General features: G+C 39.5%; 1 protein-coding gene across 4 annotated transcripts in view; it reads left to right on the top strand.

Annotated features, from left to right (window-relative positions):
• The first annotated feature begins 383 nt into the window (after nucleotides 1-383).
• Nucleotides 384-20,406, top strand: part of cacnb4a (calcium voltage-gated channel auxiliary subunit beta 4a) — a 47,063-nt gene continuing 27,040 nt past the window's right edge. For all 4 annotated transcript variants that reach the window (XM_088930427.1, XM_088930425.1, XM_088930424.1 and 1 more), the window contains exons 1-2: nucleotides 384-446; nucleotides 2,164-2,247. In XM_088930427.1, the coding sequence (XP_088786553.1) occupies nucleotides 384-446; nucleotides 2,164-2,247 (147 nt within the window). The remainder of the gene's footprint in view (nucleotides 447-2,163; nucleotides 2,248-20,406) is intronic.

The raw sequence follows: 20,406 nt of genomic DNA, 5'->3' as shown, positions 1-20,406 counted from the left end.
TTAATGTTGAGATCTCAAGTCCACATTTTTACCCCCAAATGCTGTCTTTATGTGTTTGAATGCTTCCTCAAAAATCTTTTGTTCCTTATGTGTGCACGAATCTATGTCGTTGGTCTGTCCTTCTCAGATGCCCCCTATCCTTGTAGAACTGACTTTAAACTTAGCAGTGAAGACCGAACACCATTTTGAGTGCTGTGCACACTGTAGCTTTAACTTTGAATCAGTGCTGTTTTCAGCCTCAGGTAATGAGGCTCTACAGTAACAGAGGGAATCATCAGTTTTAACGTGTGAAAGTGAGGCTGGAGAAGACAATTCATTACTCGCACTTCCATTTGGCTGGGGGAGAAAGCAAAGCTCAAAGCTGGACAAATGATCTGTCGGAGATGTCCAGACACCTATACGCCAGACATAAGCTCGGGGACGGACTGCAAACACCCATCTTTCAGGTAAGACACGGAGAGCACCGTTTTCTCCCTGCTCTGCTTTCAGTATTGGCTGGTCCTGCTAAAACGAGCATTAGAAAAATACAGAATTTGTCTGCTGCAGTAGTCTATCAATTCTCTTTTTGATCTTCACGCATATACTACTATTGCACAAGTTTGTTAAAGATCTTTAAAAGAAAGTTCAATCTGTCCTGAAGTTCTGAAAATTTTCTTAGATTTGTCGTATCCAATAGCACAAACGTCGCCTTAACTCCTATATAATGTGCTCAACCATTAAATAATTTTGGATTTTATGCACATGATGAAAGGAAGAAAGTTTTTAAAAGGAATCACCCCTCTAGTTTTTACACTGTGTTGTGGGTGTATTTCGGCTATTCACCATATAATTTTATATATTTTGTCTGATTTCCTTAAAATATGAAATAAGTTAACTAGTTAACTAGGTGAAGAAAGTGAGACTTTATGTGAGCAACAGTGCTTTGCTTTGTATACATTTACAGGGGAAAAGGTGGTGTTTCTCTCTAGTGATAAATTACATTCCAAAAAGGTATCTTGTAAAATGTGCTCTTTGTATTTGTTAAAATGCTGTGCCACGACAGATCTTAATTTAAAGAATCAAGGGTGCAATTTTTCCCTGGAAGACAAACCTTTGAAAATCATACTAATGATGTATTGCAGTCAAACATTTTTTTACAATGGGAATTGAAAAATGCTGGAGTATGAAACATCCAGTTTACGTATGCTAAGTAGGTCATTTAATATCAGTTTGGTATTTTTTAAAATGTTTTAATTCTCTATTTCTCAGGGTTTAAGTATAAAAATTCAAAATATTTCTTGTCTTTAAATGAATAAGAAAAAGTTGTAGTGATCAAATCAAGATTGTTTATGTATAACAAAAATATGACCTAGTTAATTTGGCCTTGTTTGAAAACAGTCCCTTAACAGAGGGACTGGAGCTGAGTTACTGATGTTTAAACATCACATTGAGCATCGTTCTGTAGCAATCTTTTCCTCAGCTGAAAATAGAGCACATCATCTGGGTGCAATTAGCCTAGTCTAATAAGGTCAGTTTTCCTAACGTTCCCGGTGACGTATTTGCATAACTGAAAAATGTGCATATGTGCAAATTCATGTACAGTATGTAGTTTATATGTGAATAATCTCCAACTGTATAAAAATGGTCACCATTTACTTAGAGATGATGTTAAGCACAAAACAGCCTTAGAATGTGTGGTAGGTTGCTTTGGCGTATGATGGCATATCACATAAATGGTGCAAATGACTCGTCAGCTTTGTATTTTACAACGCATTGAAAAGTTTTTTTCCCCAATCCCAGTATTCAGATTCAGTTAGTGCTCCAGCTTTTCCTTGCCCTGCAGTGGCATGTGCAGATACAGTTGCCCTGGAAGGGGAGTTTGTGAGACGGCTTCTCCAGCCAGAGGTACAGTACATGCTCCCGGGTTCCGTGTGGAAGGGCACACTCAAGGCTGTGGAGGCAGAGAAAAGCTCGTGATTGCCATGCAGGAAACCAGCTTGCCAACTGGAAGTGTTTCATCTCCAAGTTGCACGTGGATGACGTTGTTGCCTGTCAACATCGTGGCCCCGCTGTGTCTCCGTCACGTCCACCTTACTCCAGGGGCTGCAGGCGGAGGTTCCTCTACTGGGGGGCCTGGGGGGGGTCTCCACCTGTCAGGGGGGTAATTAAGTGTCTCTGAACCAGGTGACCAGAGGGACTCAGTCCCGGAGGAGCCGGCTGAAGAGATCAGATGGCAGCACAACCTCGACCAGCTTCATTCTCAGACAGGTGAGGGGCGAGGGAGGGCCCGGCTCAGGGTGCGAGCTGCCTTTGGGAAAGTAGCAATGCTGGTTGCAAAGGATGTTTGCTGTGTTTATTTGGCTGCAGGCGCAAAAGTATTGTATTGTCATATGCTCTCTGTGTATTAGTACCCGCTATTAATTGTATCCAGAAAAGATGATAGATAATGTACTTTTAACCAAATATAATATTAAACAGTATCTATTACAAAATATGATTAACGAACCAGAATTTCTAGTGCAGAGGTTCTTAGCCATATACGACTGTTTTAAAAACGTGCACTCAACAAGAATACCAAATATACACACACGGTCATGTTCAAATTTGTGTTTTTTATTAATAGTAAGATGGGTGCCATGGTGGTGCGGTGGTTAGCAATGGTGCTGGGGCTCTGGGTTCAACTCCTGGGCTGCTGTCTGTGTGGAGTTTGTATGTTCTCCTCATGCTTGTGTGGGTTTCCTGCAGGTGCTCTGTTTTCCTCGTGCAGCCCAAAGACATAGTGGTAGGTTAACTGGCTTGTGGTGAAATTGCCCCTGGTGTGTGTGTCTGCCCTGCCCTGCCCTGTCCTTGTGTCCATAGCTCGCCGGGATCGGCTCTGGCTCCCCAGCGATCCTCCTGGGGAAAAAGGGTAGATGGCTTAATAATAAAACTATAATAAAAATTTAAAGAGGAACTGCAGATCTATAGTTGTTTTGTAAATGCTGAGAGAGGAGAGATCCACTGTACTTAAAGTGATTAGCTTGCTGATGAGCCTGGGAGTGAAACATTTTATTTTGCCCCTGGGGTCCCTAGAGATCCCCAGACCTGTGTTTGAGAACCACTATTCCAGTGGTTTCTCTGTCCTTTATTGTCCACCTTGCATCTGACCTGACTTTGGTTCTTAATCACAGTCTGTGAAGCCAGGTTTTTATATATTTTTGGGTATGGTGTAATTAATAGGTTTGTTCACCATATGCGAGCTTTGGGTCCAGCTGGCAAGCAAGCTTATGTTCGGCATAGAATGTTTCTGTGATGAATGTAAATGATCATTTGTGGGAAATGTCTGAATATTCTAAAAAGCTTCACTACTGGTTGAGCCATCAAAACAAAAGAGTTTCCAAGGCAACTCTGTATGAGCAATTCAAACACAAGGACCCTTGTACATTATTTGCTGGCTTTTCTTCTGCTGGGCTCACCTCGTGAATATATTTTCAGATAAACTTTATATAATGTGAATTTCAAACAGTTTCAAGACAGTATAAGCTATTTATATTACTGTGTATTTAAAAAAAAAAAGTTTGAATGCTTTTTCTTTCCTTTTTTTTCATGGGCTGCCAGATTACATGTTGAGTTAATTATTTCTGTAATTGTTTTTTTCAGTGGAAAGCACCCTGAGTGATCTTGCACTAAGAGTAGTTTAGAAGTGCAAGATGTCTTGCACATGCTCTGAATATTTCATGTCATATTTTCCAGTCATGTGTTTTATCATGTGTAAATTAATCGAAAATAAATTAGAAACTTTTCTTGGGAGTAAGTAATCCATGTCCTGTATGTACAGACTATTAACTGATGAGATACTCTTTCATAATATGGTTTCTTCCAAATTGTATATTTGTAGATATATCCGATTACTAATAATTTATCGGTTGGTTTTAGCCAAAGCGACTTACATGTGCCCACATTCATACAGCTGGGTATTTTACTGGAACTGTGCAGTTGAAGTATCTTGCTCAAAGGTCAACAGTAGTGTCTTACCTGGGATTTGAACCCACAACCTTCCAGGTGCATCTTGGGGTATGAGTTTTAATATGGGAAGATTGTTTCAGAATATCTGAAGTGCAAAGCTTCTGCTTAGGCAATGCATGTGCTGCAAATGCAGAGACTATGCACCAAAAGGCACAACCTCCAAGCACCTGGAATGGAAAACTTTAACACCAGGAGAGTTTTTTAGTCTTGAAGGTATAATGTCCTGGTTAGAAGGTACAAGAAGTCCTACCAATAGCAAAAGCCAGGGTTCTATGCTAGGGGTGACCAGCCTTGCTCATGGAGATCTGCAGTTTAGTAAGACTAGCGGGTCATTCTGAAATTACTGGTATATGAAGACTTGAAACACAAATGAGTTGTGATTAGTTTTATTATTTCATGGGTTCAACTAATAATTCCTTGCATTTATATGGCAGGATCTATCTCAGAAGATCCAAAACCTATATCATTACATATAGGCTGTGACCCCCTTCTTTAGGAACTCTGAACTCTACCCTGAGTTTCTCACTTCTCTTCCTGATCTGCTCTGGATTCAGTGGGGGATGAACTGGGTCCCTTCCTATATTTAAAGTGTTTTGGGATAAAAGTGCAATACAATTTTTATTATTAATTCCTACCTTCATAAATGCCCTAAAGATAACTGTGTTAAATGTTTAATTTTAGAAACACTAGAGTGGTCCAATGCATTAGTGTTTCTAACAAAACATGACACTCTTTTATTGTAATTACTGAATTGAAGTTTCATAAAATCTCTTTTAAAGACGCTATTTATCAATCAAAGATGTTCTCATTGTAACATGATTTTCACTATAAATGCCCAAAAAGTTTTTGTGGCATTATAAAATAAGAACAGAGTGGAAATTTAGACACGACACTGAGCTTAATACTCTTACTTTTTCAGAAGCTGAAAGACGATACCTCCTACATCCCAGTTCTCTTTAGAGGTCTCCTGTCCCAGTACTGACTGGCCCTAGCCTTACCTACAAACAGGGTAGTCAGCATGTTTATGCTGTAGATGTTCATCATAAAAATACCGTAGTTCTCGGTGAAGATCACTTTTTGTTTTGGGCAAGGTAAATCAAAGAGTTAAGATTCACCATTCATCCACCTACTTTTCTGATTTTTTTTTCCTTGCTGCAGACATGAGTCACATGCTGCTGCCATGGAATTATATTTGGAGAGCAGAGGGAAATGGTAAAATAATGAGACTAGGCTCCAGTGTGGAGGGAAGGTCAGAGGGAGAACGGAGTCTACTGTCTTTTAATGTGTGCACAGATCATTAACCACAATGGTTTGTAAGACACATGCAAGATACATATCATAGGCTTTTATCTTCTTTAGAAGACCCATCTCCACATAAGGGAGTGTGGATTTACTGCAATATTCTTCTGTCCCTTCTTTCAGCTTTTAGCTTAGTATTTAAGATGATAAATTATTTCATCCCACCACAGCCCACAGGTTTATATTGAATTACTCTTGTAACACTGACTAGATTGTTGTGCTTTCTTCATGTACAATGGTGGGCTTAATAATTCTTGTAGTTCAGGTGGGTAGCTGTGTCAGCATGCGTAGTCTGAGAAGGAACAATTAATAGGTTTATTCCATGCTGAAAAGACAAGAGAGAAAGCACAACGTTTCGGTTATGAAGCCTTCTTCAGGTGCCTTCATCAACTAGATCCATTGCTAAGATTGTGCTTTAAAAATTCTGGTGATGCAGTGTCTGCATTTCCATTAAAAGCCAGGAGAGTGTTTTAATGAAAGTGTTAATGCAGCCTCTAGCTGCACTGAAGAGTGTGCCAGTTGCTCCAGACACCCACTATCATGCCCTGATAAAACAAATCAGATGCTTCTCCTTTTCTGTAAATCGCACTGAATAACTGCACTCAGCTCTCATACACAGATCTACTGAAGTGCTCAGCAGGTCTTGTGATCAGGGGAATTTGCATACATTGCAGACAAGGGGTGTAAGTTAATGTGCATTCCCTGACTTTTTCTGGCATTATTAATACATGCAAATAACTGCTGAACTATCTGTCTCTCATATCTAGTGGATCTCTGTGTTTGATCATTTCAGGGGGAATGGTTTGCTAGCTGTGGTTTGCACACTCATCACTTGTTCCTCAGATATGATTTCCACTGCTAAAACAAGCTGGCATGTCATAAAGTGGATTTATATCCGGAGATATTCTTAGCGCCTGTATTTTGGAACCAGGTCACATCTACAAATGGTGTAACATGGTTGAATGTATTTTGAGATTTTGAGCAATGTTCTACTAATGAGTGGACATTAATGTTTGCAGTTTGAAATACTGCAAAATAAATTTAAAAATTCGTATTTATTATTCAAAATAAGAGACTATAATCTGCCATCTTTTGAATAAAATAAAAAAACAACAATTTACAGACATACAGTAGTAGATGATTTACTTTTCCTCTGGATATGTCTTTGTAGCATCTGTTGAAATCTCTGTGTTTTGTGGTTTAATCCATTTTGAACTGAAGTAGAAAAGGCTGTAAGCAATTTCAAAAAAGCTAATCATTTTACTAAATTGTAAAAAATACAAATTATATGGAAAGGTTCCTTCTTGTTTCTGAGATCTTGACTGTAATATACCATGTTTAGCAACTGATATAATCATGACATTATTATTAGATGGGAATATCCATCAGGATTCATATGGTTCATAAATGTCTTTTTTGGGTAACAGTTGTTACAATAATTAAGGAAAGCAGAAAACTAGAAAAAAATCTATAAATTTGAAAAGATGTTGGGAAGCATGGTGGTACATTGGTCAGCATTGCTGCTTCACAGCACAGGGGCTCTGGGGTGATTTCCTGGGGTGCTGTCTGTGTGGAGTCTGTATGTTCATCCTGTGCTCATGTGGGGTTCCTCCCACAGTCCAAAGACATACTGGCAGGTTAACTGGCTTCTGGGAGCAGTGGGTAAATTTGTGCATGTTTGTCTGTGTGCCCTGCAATGGACTACTGTCTCACCCAGGGTGTATCCTGCCCTGCACTAGTGGCCTGTGAGGATAGGCTCCAGCTCCCCTGCAACCTCTGTATTGGATAAAACAGGACTGGATAAAAAATGGATTGATAACAGATGTTTTAGTGCTGCATTGCCATTTTGTATTGTGATGTCAAAAGCTCAAAAGGCTGGGCCAGGTCAGTACTGGGATGGCAGACTTCCAGTGAAAAGCCAGTTGCTGCTGGTGTGTGGCCAGTAGGGGGTGCATCACTACCTGGATCAGGGTCTCTAAATCTTCAGCACCTTATAGAGACCATGGACACTTTGCTAAAGGAGGGTGCCGTCTTTTGAATAAGACACTAAACCAAAGATGATTATTAGAAATCTTATGTCTGTTCATCGGAGCAAGGGGCGAATCTCATTCTGGGCTTGCCCACCCTTACCTCCTTGAATTCCCCAGGAAGTCAAATGGTTTAGCAGTTTCTCACTTCTCTTCTGAATCTGCTGTGGATTCAGTGGGGGGATGAAAGGGGTCCCCTCCTATAGGTAAAGCGCTTTTTAATCGTACAGGCTGAAAAGTGCTATACAGTATTTTTTAAATACTGCCTTCAAAACTACCGAAATCGTAAGTGTTTTCACTGTGTTTATGTTTAAGCTGAAGCAGCTTATTAAATTAAAATGATTTGCAAAGAAGGCTTTGAAAATGAGCCTTATGAGAATTGAAAAATTGAAACAAAACTTTCATGACGTCTGCTGTCAATACACTGTGCAATCATATTATAAGGAACATCTTCTTAATTGTTACACTGTTAAGGACAAAAACTGAAATGTTGTGGTACAATTGTTTAAATTGCTGCCATAGATCACTTAGATGTGACCCTAACAGAAAGTTGTTACAGTCATACACTCAATGAGACACTCAGTCTTTGTTTTTTTAATTACGACAGATCATCAGTTTTCCCTTGTTATATAATGGGGATCATGGGGTTATATATTTTAATTGATTAAATAGACCTACTTAGCTTTGCAGCACTTACAGAAAATTCCTGACTCAGAGAGCAGCTGGCAGCCCTGGGATACGGCCAAGAACAAGGCAGCAGCGTACAGTAGGTGTGTGGCCAGAGTTATGAGGAAAATTTGATTGTAATACTTTTCTGATACAACTACTTGCAAGAATGTCATAATTCTTGGATTGTTTGTCAAAAACGCAAACGAAGGCTTACATTTTCAATGCAGTACAACCTAATTGATTTACATTCACAGTGTATTTTTTAAGCCAAGGCATTCCAGAGCACTTTAAAGAATTAAAAACAAAACAAAGCACAGGAGCAGAGTGTACTCTGGCTACAGAACGCTAGGAAGTGTAGGTAATTTCCTTAAAATGATAGACTGCAGTTCCGATGCAGGACTGAGATATAATTGATCTTGTTCCTTTCACTTGTCAATCAACAACAGTCCAGAAGGGAGGCAGAGTTTGCTTTTTAAGATTCAATAAATAAAACCTGTTTTTCTTCCTTTCTCCTACTTTGTGACCCCCAGTTCAACAGTCTACTGTCTCTTTAGGATCTGCCGGTGCTGCTCTAATACAATATGTAATTCCTATTTTTTTTTACTACAGTAACTATAATTGTGTAACAATAATTTAAGTTGCACAGAAAATGCAAGTTACTGTCATCAGCTGGCATTTTAAGGACCAGCATATATTAAGCATATATAGTAACACATTTATTCTGTGAATAATTAATGGGGATGGACAATAATTGCAACTGTATCAAGACCATGTTTCCATGCTGTGTGTGACAGTTTTCCGCGATGTGTGACTCAAATGAAATAGTTTCCCTTAACTGATGGGGGTGTTACTGTATGTTCCCTTCATCGAATTTTTCCACGACTAGACGTAGTTGGTGGGAGTGAATTGCATCCAGGCCAATTAGTAGGATACTGACCATTTTTAAAGCGTAACTTGCATTAAATGCCATTAACTTACGTTGGAAGTTTTCCAATCGGCTCTATTGCCTGCCCTATATAGAATAAATTTATGTAAAAGCAATTTAGTCTACTACCAAGCAAATCAAGCCTTAATTACCGCTCCTTGTAGATGCAGTGAATGCAACAGCTATAGTTCAGTAGCTCTGTAGTTATGTGATACTTTAGTGCTCCCTGCTGCCAATAGTAAGACATTGCTTTCATAACATCTGAGTTAGATATGCACACAGTTTAGTAAATGGTTAGAAAAAGGTTTATATAAAGGAAGGAAAACCCCCTTAAAGTGTTCTGTTCAATTGATACAAATTCATTTTTGCTGAGGTAAATTCTTTACTGGGCATATGTTAAACTTATCTTCTTGGATTGCATAAAAAAAAACTGGCATTTTTTTTGCATCTTCCCTATATCTGACATGCAGACACAAGTGATAAGTTTTGCATTAGTTTATTACAAATTGTAAGACATATTGTACACTTTCTACTCAGGCTGATCCCAGGCTATATGGGATCAGGCGGAGGTTTTCCTTTAGTTAAGTTTGCTTGTACGATAACACAGCATCACGATGCTCCTTTGGCACTCTGCCAGACAAAGCATCTTCGCTGGAGCTAGACTCCATGTTCTCACCTCTTGGGTTTCTAGGTTCATCACCTTCACCATTCAAGTGCGCTTCGAAATTCATAAGGCACCACGTACAGTACCTTAGTGACATTTTCTCCGCTTCTACATAAGCTTACTTAGCTGTCGGCAGTTTCGGTTCACCTGAAACGAAAACGGCAAACGGAGTTTCTCTCCGATTTCACACGACGAGTGCAGCTTCCCCTGCCCTTGCCAGGATTCGAGCCGCTCCCGAGACGGAGGACAACTCCTCCGTAACAAAGCATCAAGTCCTCTGCCGCTGCCCAGTTTAACACGGTCTCGACTCCAGAGGAGGGAGACGTCACTTCTGTGACTGGCTCAGCGCACAAGCCCCATTAAACTCTTGACACGGGCTTTTCTGTGGAAATCATGACCGTCACTGGCAAAAACTGGGCTTACATTCCCCGTGACCTCCTGTGCACTGTTTACGTATTGTAATGTATTAGCAATGCAATGTATAAAATAAATCTAAATTTAATCCTCTATGTAATGAGCTGTGTTAGAATAAAGTCAGAAGACTCCCTTACTAAAATTCAACATTCTTGCCCTGGAATCCATAAATCTATTAAATTCTCATATGTTGTGATGAACTGAGTAGACTGGAGTCTCTTGCAACAATTAAAAGACTTGAATCCAAGGTTGTATTTAAACTCACCAAATTAAAGACTGTATTGCAACTTTTTATTGCTTTCTGTTAGTATTCAGATTTGTTTCAATTATTTTCTTACTCATGCTAGAAGATTATACATTTGCTGAGCTCCTTTTGGGTCATTTGTGTCCATTGAAAACTGTAGATTGAACTTACAGTATGTAATGCAAACAGAAAAGCCTAAATTGAAATTTTGTCACTGAATACATCACCTAAGTTTACAAAGCGCACATTGAGAAATGTGAGCTTTAAACAGAAAAATCACAAGAATAGAGGTTGTGATGCTACTGGGGGGAATTTAAACAGTGTTTGAAAGAGATACTTTATTTTCTCTCAGTTATGTGACAAGGGGCTGATTACTAACCAGTAATTGTTATTTGTTACAGATATTTATTTTCACATGACAAGTCCCGTTATGAGCTTCTTCACTGAGTTCTGTGATTAGCAGGTCCTGTTTGGGAATTATATCAAAAAGGGAAACTTATGTCTATCTACAGGTGACCGCCAAATTAGACCAATCATCTGAAGATGTTCTGCTGACAAGATGTAACTTGTTTAAGAGAAAATAACAGAGTGTACATACCTTATTAAAACTACAGTATCGTAATTGCATTTATTTCAAGGGGTTAACTCAAGAAAAAAAAACAGCAAAAGCCTGGTTTGGCTTGCAATTTTTCATATCCAGAGCTTGTGCTTTTCACTGCTCAGTTAGATGCAGTCTCTGCTCGAATATTTATGACTCGAGCTGATTTGTTCAGGAGAGTGGAATTGTGGAAAGGAAAGCATGTGATCCAGATGGAAACCGGCACGATTTAATGCAAATATCTTCAGCTCCCAGGAGCGTGTTTGCATTGCCCTTTGTACAAAAGCATTCCCGTGCAAGCTTCTGCAGAAGGGAACCCGGGGAAGCAACATTAGATTCTACTGTAATCTCTCAGAGGGCATTGTCAGTCTCCGGGAGACAGCAGAGGGAGGATGAGAGAGAGAGGCAGGGAGAGGAGAGAGGAATAAAAGCAGCAAAAGGTGGAAAAATGCTGCTTCCAAGATGCAGAGCCGCGCTGTTCCTTATTCACAGTCAAGGAGAATGTTCTTCCAGCTGACTGGAGCACAGTGCAGCCAATCCGCTGCCTCCCTCTTCGCTTTGTCATCAGGCTGTGATTGAGGAAGGATTTGCTTTCCTGCTCTGTATTTGGAAGGCAGATAAAATGCCAGGTCTGGGTTGCCTCTAGGGATAACCTCACTGCCTTATAATGTGAATGAAGAGCATCTCAGCTTGGGGGATACACATAAAATTGACTTGCAGGCTCAGGAAAACCAGTGTAGGCCTCTTCTTTTTTTTGGGGGGGGGTGTCTTTTTTTTTTGGGGATCGTGGTCCCCCATCCATCTTTTGTGGTTCGTTCCTCAATTTTATTTTATTTTTTTTTCATTTATCAAGAGGTGCTTCTTGGAATATTAGACCTCCATGTACGACAATTTGTACCTGCATGGATTCGAAGACTCGGAGGCGGTGAGTGGGGATTTTTCTTTCCTGTGAAAAGCTGTGTTTCAGTAGGATTGCCTGTGCTGAGCAGGGCCGGAGAGAAGCTGGCGATGAGCATGGTGTTTATTACACATCTTGGTGGCTGGGAATGCTTATGTTTCAGTGTCACCTGCAGTAGTCCTCCATTTAATACTGTTTCGTGAGGCCACACATTTCTGAATGTGCAAAAGAGGCTGGAGGAGCCATTTATTTCTTGTGATAGAACCCTCTCCGACATGAAAAGGATTTTGCTTCCGTTTGAATAGTACTGTATGTGGTCAGGAGACTTTTGAGTAATCAAATGCTTCTGTCTCGGTCCTGTGAGGTGTATATTTCTCAATGTATAATTTCCCCCTTCCTGTCACCTGTGTTTTCACTGCATATTTTCTGTTTTCCCTTGCTGAAAGCTGTACTGTATGTAAGGACATTTTTTCCTTGCTGGAATGCAGATGAATCCCTAAAGATGCCTCTAGTGCCTGCTGAAAATCTAAAGGGATCCATACTACATTTACAGTAAATGCATCTTCTACAAATACATTAAGGTGTGTCATGCCTGTTCAAATATCAAACCATACAGCACTGAATATATACAACATTTCCACCAGTTTTAATATGCAAGTCCTTAAATAAGTGGTATATTTGGTATTGTAACAGAAAATATGCAATATTGCTTACAAAAGCAATAAAACGAAAAGCCTTCAGATGTACCCATGTAAGCAAAGTTATAATGAATTGTTTCTGCCTTTGTCTTGCTTCCATAATTTACTAGAAATTGCTAAATGAAAGCCAGTTTCTGTCAACAACAAGGGCTTTCAGGGTGTTTTTTTCTTAATTGAGTGAATTGTAATAGAGTGCTTTACGGAGGATAGTTAGTGAGTTTCAGGAATCTTAAAATAAAAAAAAACTGTTCAAGTGAAAGGGAAAAGGGATGTGTGTTTGACTCTCCATAATGGGCTTCACCATGCAGAATAGAACTATTTCTCCCATTTCAAGAGGTTGGCTGGGCATTTAAACTACTGTTTCTCTTCTATTACAAACAATATTTGTAAAGCCCATATGTGCTTAGCTCTTGTGGCATTATGAAAAAACATATAGTCTTTTAAAACCAATGTGCTGTTTTTTATAACAAAAATGTATACAATTAGGAGTGATGTAAATTATTTCATCCTATTTAAGAAACTCTGTCACAAAATAATATTTACTTAGGGATCAAATGGACTATTATGACCACAAAATCGTATTTATTGACAGGTACATGTTCACTACTCTGAAACGTTTTAAATTAAGCTTTGTCAGGTGGAACGCCTTTCTTGAAATTCACTGTCTTGCACTTGCACGAATTTTTACCGCACCGTCTTTACTGTAGTGATCTCTGAATGTTAACAATATTGCTATGAATGTTTCGGATTCATTACAAAACCCATTCATCTTTTTCCTTGGTTCTCCCATTTTTCTATTCCTCTAGGACCAGGTATAATGAACAGTCTTCAGAACTTTGTTAAATAATTTGAAGAGCAAGATTGGTTTCCTCTGGAAACCTGGCCTGTTAGCACACAAGACAGGTACTGGGGTTTCATTGTGGAGACCAGGGATCCCTCTCTGAGTCATTGCTGTATGATTGTGAACTATTGAGTCAGTTCTGTCTCTCTTGTAATGGCTTACTGTAGACTGCACTTAGTGGCCATTAGCAGTTCTTTGTGTGCAAACATACCCTATGCTTGCTGCCTGTGTTTTCTGCTGATTGGGATAAGTTGTGATCTGGATAAGTGTTTGTTTTAAAACAGCAACATCTACTGTAAGAGGAACTACAGTATTGAACAATACATGCAGTCCTCATAAAAATATGTCCCGTGTTTTGGAACAAGTGACAGAGTAGCATTGAAATCTATGTCTCGGATACTTAAGGTATGGTTTATGTATTCTCTGCTCCAGATAACCTGTTGAAAGCTTTTCTAGCTTTTTATAGCTCTTCAAAGTCCACAGCAGAGCTGGATCTTTTGAAAAAGTTTATTTAGACATCGAAACGAATGAAATAATTAATGTCGTCAAGGTACAGTATCGTTTTGTGTTGTTTTATGTACGGAAAATCTTACGTTGATGATGTGGTGTAATGAAAAGTGGTGCATAACTACCAGATCCATTGACATTGGACGTGCCGCAGCTGATGAGAAGGGTGATACGGAGTTAATCATGTCAGCGTCATGCTGAGGCAGCTCGAATGAAAATCCTTTGACTTCATGGTATTTCTGTTGTCATTACTAGACAAGAAAACATGGGATTTGCCCCAGTAAATATCAGTCATACAGTACAGTAATTAAGAGCTCAGATTAAACAAAAACAAGGAGACACTCTGATCCTTACGGAAAAGATTGTAGAAGACTGGGATGCTTTTACAAACTTTCTGTCCATCTTATCAACAGGGTTTAAGTCAAACCTTATCTAGAAAAAGTCATTTTGTGTTACCCAAAGATTAGTTTTACATTAGAGGGGCTCACACTTTGGTACAGTGGTGTTTTGTATTTTCTTTTCAACCTATATGGATGTACATCATTAAACGTAATAATTCAAAAAGAAAATTTGACATGAGGGATTGACAGTCATTTAGTAGTAGCAGTAGGAAACAGCAGTAGGAATTTCCTAAAAAAACACACCCTTAATTAATTTGCTATCTCCAAAGTTATGAGAAGTCTTTGATATCTCATTGTAGAGTATGTAATAGTCTGGGATTATAATTCCTACCTTGGTGGTGCTTGACTGGATTTGTAATACAGGTATGTTAATACTGCAGTGTCTAGTGTAAATGGATTCAAACTTTGTTTTTTATAGTTAAAAAAGTATTCAAGCGTGGTGGCATTTTAGGAGTTACTTTTCAGGAGCACAAGATAAAATCAGAAACAACTCCCTGCTTCTGTCTCCTTGTTGTTGATGTTGTTTGCCAGGAATAGACTCTGCATTCTGATACTTCAGCAAGCACTCAAAACATACAGATTAGGAGGTATGTATTTAAAATCACTCCATTTTTATTTAGGCTCTGAGAAACTTCAAATTTTACATTTTCTTCCTGTAGCACCTTGCTCTTGCAGTGTTTTGCCATTTAGCTGCTGTGAAAAATAGACTACCTAACTGAAGCAACAAAACAATGGAATAATTGTGTCCACCTGAAGACTGATCAAACTGGATTCCTTTTGTAGTGGACAAATTATATAAAATTTATACAAAAAAAATTATACAACAGAAAAATTAGAACATAGTGCTATTTTTAGGTGTCCAGGTGTATATTAGGGATGTATGATCCTTCTGATCGTTATGACATTCATCCATTCGTTTGCTGTGTGCAGGTGGGAGCTGTGCTCCAGTCTGACTTGGCAGGGCTTCGAGATGCCACAATATATGTGCCAAAAAGGTACAGCACAATTGGTAAATATTTCTCTTCCCTTCTTTTTGTGCATTAAAATAGTTTTCTCTTTGGTCAATCTAAACAGTTTTTAGATGTGGCTTGAATTCCTCTTTGTGTTGTTTAGACTAATTATTATCCGTGACTTAAAATGGCACCAGATTTTTCTCCTCCATTTCCATAACAGGTATGTTTCTCTAAATATAGATGGATACAGAAAGCACTGTGATGTGGGCACTCGACAGTGAAATAGAATCACTGTTACCGAAAGCAAAATTCTGTGGCACCTTTCAAACAAGATCATAATGATCAAGAGCCACTTCTTGAATGTAGCTAGAGTATTGGTTTCAAGAAGGGGTTGAATAGACTGTTCCAGACTAAGGCATGCTACCAGTACTTAGTCCACTCTCCTTTAACTTCAACTTGTGTCCTCTGGTTTATATTGCACATGTGATCATGAAACGCCAAGTTTGTATAACAAACACTGTCTCACACAAAACCAGTTGGGGTCATACTGACCTGGAGCACAAAATGGAGGGAACAGAACTGACTTGATGCTTTCAAGTCTGCCTGCTGACACAGATTGCTGACTCTAGTACCCCAGTGAATTGTCAGTCTGTCCTAAGGGGTGGAGATTAACTGGGGGTTACACAGAACGCATATCATTCATTGGAAAAAAAACACTAAATTCATTCAATTAAAACATAACAGCAGACTGTTGTTAAGACTCGGCAGAATGAGCTCCCTTGGAAATATTGTGGAGCTCTCCACTATCATGCTAATCCTGAGATGAGGCATGTTTGTAGGACTTCAGGAATTTCCTGCTGCGCCCAATCAGGCTGCAGAAACTATGCTGGTTAAGTGTCATTATTAAGGACAGTACTTGGCACTCAAATATGCAAACGCCACGTTATAATTAAAATGTAACCCTTCATTGCCCACTCCCAACACCCTGAAATCGTTATTCACCTGTGGAAGTTCTTATTTTACCCCCGGATAAAAAGGGCTCCAGAAAGAATAATAGATGCCCTTGTTACTAATACAGATGCCTAGGCTATAGGCACCATGGGCACTGTGGTGTGATCATGAGGTGCTGGGATTGCAGTGTGTTGTACAGATAAGGACTGGACGAGGGCTGTTATAAGAAACAACCAAATATGGTCGTGGCCCTTAGTTGCAAAATCCACACACTGAGTTAGTTCACTGTGTGGAACGTGTAGAAAAGTCTGCAATAAGTACTCAAGGGCTGGCAAGCAAATTATTTGAGAGATGGAGCAGAAATGTTAAAAGGTGCAAGTGATGCTGCCAGCACTCGGATGATGCGTTAGAACGCGCAAGCATTCCTGCCTCGTGACTGATGGGACACCCCTAGCAGTCACGAGCTGCAGAGAACAGTCTGATGGGGGAAATATGAGTGGGTCACTGATCTTTCATGAAATTAAATTAAAACATCACGGCCATTTTAAATGTATTTATTTCAGGGCCAGCAATAGATTAAACTGGCATTTAGTAATTAATTTATTGATTGAGAGTGTGTTTTTCTTTTTGTGTTTCAGTGCTTTAATTATATCTAGAGAGGGTAAAGTGCCCATAGAATATCGCTGATGGTACAAAGCCAGTTATGGCACACCTGGTGAAATGTATATTATGTCTCTGCTTTAATCAACATTTAATTGGTCTTAGATACCTGAGGCATCGGTGGTGCTCTTTTGTGGTAGAAAAGGAAAATCTTTCTCTTGCTTGGCCAGGAAGTTTTGTCCTGGATAATACGAATTTGCTTGTTTCCTGCCTTTTTTTAAGGTGTTTTTTTTTTACCAGAGAATAATTACTGTTGTTATAAGTTTTTGGTTTTGTCTCAAAATGGGAACAAAAGAAAGTAGGTCAGAACACCTAGAATATGGTGTCTAATGAAGCTGGAATATTTGTTGATGTACACTGCGTCAGTGCCCTACCTAAGCAGGTTGTCGGTGAAATTCAGTGACTGTGTTCTCCATGATAAAGGGAAGAGCAGACACGTCTTTGGAGATCCTGGTTTCAAACAGTCTTATTCAATATACAGGTATAATGTTATTCCCAGCATTTCAAAAGTTAAAGTGGGAAAGGCAAAATATTTATAATATTTGTAACATACAAACTGTATCTTAAAAAGACTGACTGAAAGAAAATTGGCCATATTAACAGACTTTTTTTTCTACAGTACGTGCTTAGTCTGTAAAGGACTGTGAAGCTCCTGATGTTACAGAAATGAAATGAAACATTTAAGCTACGAACAGGGACTCTTACATAAGCACTGAAATATTTGTGTGACACAGCTTCATTGTGTTAAAAAACATTGGCTTAAACTGGGATGTATGTTTTGCTTATTAAAATACATTAAAGAGTCTTTTGAAATTGCAAAAGAAACTCTTGGTATTTAATGAAAATGACGCCTATAATAGCAGAAAACTGCAGAAAGTTACAACTGTTTAAGGCCTTCTGCAATGTATTAAGAGTGACCCATGTTCTTTATTTAAATTAGGCTGATGTACTGTACTTCTCTCTAACACCCAGGAGAATATGGATGATAAATTATCTGTTGACAGAGTGCTTTGAAAGTTTTATATAATGTTTAGTGTAAAGTATTTGGCCCAGTTTAGGTACTCAAAAGCTCATATTTTTTAACAGTAGGGGAAACTTTTAACGTGCTTTTGATGGATTCATGAAGACAGGAAACATCCTTTTTTGGGTACAGACTGAAATTGAATTGCATTCATTCTTTCTGCAGGATTTTTCAAAGAGCTGTGTTCATACTGCACAGTTTGTGAAAAACAGTCCTGACAGCGATAACCGCAGCTGTAGTGGTATTGTGCTCCAGGCGGTAATTCCCCCTGTTCTCTGTGAAATATACTTAATTGTATGATAGGGTGTGTGGTCCTGTGTGGCCATGATGGGTTTGTCGATTACAGATTATATTTCTGCGCACTTGTGGATTATGATTGAATGTCGAAGGATGTGACCCATGCCACCTGAATGTTCGTCCTTCTTACTGCAAACCCACAGTTTTATTACAATCTTCTGCTAATATGTTTTTTTTTAATTTGGAATTGCAATTTTCTGTTGCACCGTGCAATGGCCAGTTGAGTATTCGCTACGCCTGGCTTGACAGCCACACACCCTGTCACCCCCCACGGAGGCCATTGAAGAAGTGCAGGCAGGCTCCAGCAGCCCACGCACCTGTGAGCCACTCGTCTGTGAATGTGTCACAGGCAGCACGGACCCCCCTGGAGGCTCAGAGTGGATTGGAGGAGAGCTGTGTCCCTGTGGCCGGCACCCATCCTGTTACTGAGTAGGACCAGCCTTGCTGAGCTTTGGAGATGCAACACCATGCTCACTGTCAGGCCAGCAAAGTGTTCAGCAGCAGAGAACACATAAGCATCTTCAACGTAAGAACATAGGCTGGAAACAAGGGAAGGCCATCTTGCCCGTTTGGCAATAAGTAGCTAATTAGTTTGAGAAGGTTGTGCTGTTGCTCATAGGAGGCACCATGCTGTAGGAGCTACTGTCCCTTAAATGAGATGTTAATCCAGGGCTCTTGGTTAGTTTTGAAAGATCCCACAGCCTTAAGAGGGTAAGAGTAGGGATGCTAGCTACGGTGTCCAGGTTTGATAGAACTAAAACTCGCCAGCAGTTTACCTGGTGATGTTCGTTTTCTTATTCCTCCTCCCCCTGGTCTGCTGTGAGTGAGGGGGTGCTGCACGTCGCTGGTGAACCGAGTGCCCTGCTGGATGTAAAGTGCTCTGGAACGTGGATGGGCAGCTCTGTGCAAATGCAAGTCGTTGCTGGAATTTGGATTCTTCTTAACGAGGAGATAAAAGACCGTGCCTCTTAGTCACAGGGCTCCTCGTTCATTTCTTAGGTTTTGACAAGGAAACCTGTAAAGGTGTTTTGAACATCTTTCATTTTTTTTGGATGAATGTATTTTTAATATTGAATACAATTTTATGATTTGCAGAATTATATCATGCCCAAGGTACTGTATAACAGTGTTTTTGCAGGCAAATAAGAAGCTGTTGCTCGGCAATTCTTTAGTGAATACTGGGAAATAGACAACCATGTAAATTCATATCATCGAGTACTTCCTGCCTGCTATTGTAAGGATATCAGGACATGTCCCCTATCTTAGTGCATCTATCCTGCAGAGATTATACTGGACCTTAGTGAGAAATGTCAGGCATTTGTTAGTATTATTCAATGGCATTTAAACCATATCTAAAAGCCGCCAATCTTATTCTGATTGTTATTAGAATTGTTATTGTTTAACACCATAAATAATAGAAAGAAGAATCATGTTTTTGAAATCAAAGTGTTTATTTGCCTGAATTTTTCTTGGCATTTCCTGAATCCTCAAGCCTGCAAAGATTTTAGACAAAATTTCACTTAAGATATGAATCATTCATTTTACCATCCTCGTCGACATGATCGTGTTTGTTTATATGGAGTGTTTTACTTGATGTGCAAAGCACAAAGGTTCACGAAGTGAGAAAGAAAACAGTTTCAAATGGGCAATACAAAGCACTCAGCAGGTTAAATCACAGCCTTACATTACAGCTCGATAATTACAGTGGCAGAAATAAATAATACAGCAACACATTGAGAAAATCCAATACAAGCCCACGTAGAAAAGTATGGTTTTAGTTTAAACCTCAAGACAGTGGGGCATTATTGTTACTCTATCACAGGGCGTGGTTCCAGAATTGTGGTGCGGAGATGCTCAAAGTGTTTTTGCCAGCTGGTTTACATCTAACTGATATCAGAGCCGATAGCTTCATATCTGATCACTCATTATAGCTACACCAGGGAACCATCGATCATGCGACTCTCCTGCTCTGTAGTTGGGGCTGATAATCAGACTCCCCTGCCAGTGACACCTGGTGTGGTTTGCCAAATGTCAGTGGGGTGTAATCGTCACTGTACCACTCCCTTCGCAGTAAGGAGATTTGCCCAGTTAGGACTGCTTTCTCATCAGTTTATTATCTATAGACTTGGCTACAGTCAATGTGTGCCAAATTGTAGAAAAAAGAACCTTCTTAACTGATGGTGAGTTGGAATGATTTTCGATGGCTTGGTTTGGTTTTTGCCTAGGAGTAAAACTTAAAATAAAAGAGGGCAAACAGCAGTGTTTGTAATGTACAGTACAGGAGGCATGTCAATCACCTCAGGGAAATGGCACAGTCCTCTGCTCAGTAAACCTCTGTATACTGTAAACCCTTTA

Source organism: Atractosteus spatula, chromosome 13, assembly GCF_055471065.1.
Source record: "Atractosteus spatula isolate fAtrSpa1 chromosome 13, fAtrSpa1.hap1, whole genome shotgun sequence".
In the NCBI taxonomy this organism is placed as follows: domain Eukaryota; kingdom Metazoa; phylum Chordata; class Actinopteri; order Semionotiformes; family Lepisosteidae; genus Atractosteus; species Atractosteus spatula.
The sequence above is the reverse complement of the archived record's forward strand: the minus strand, read 5'-3'. Positions and strand labels throughout refer to the sequence as shown.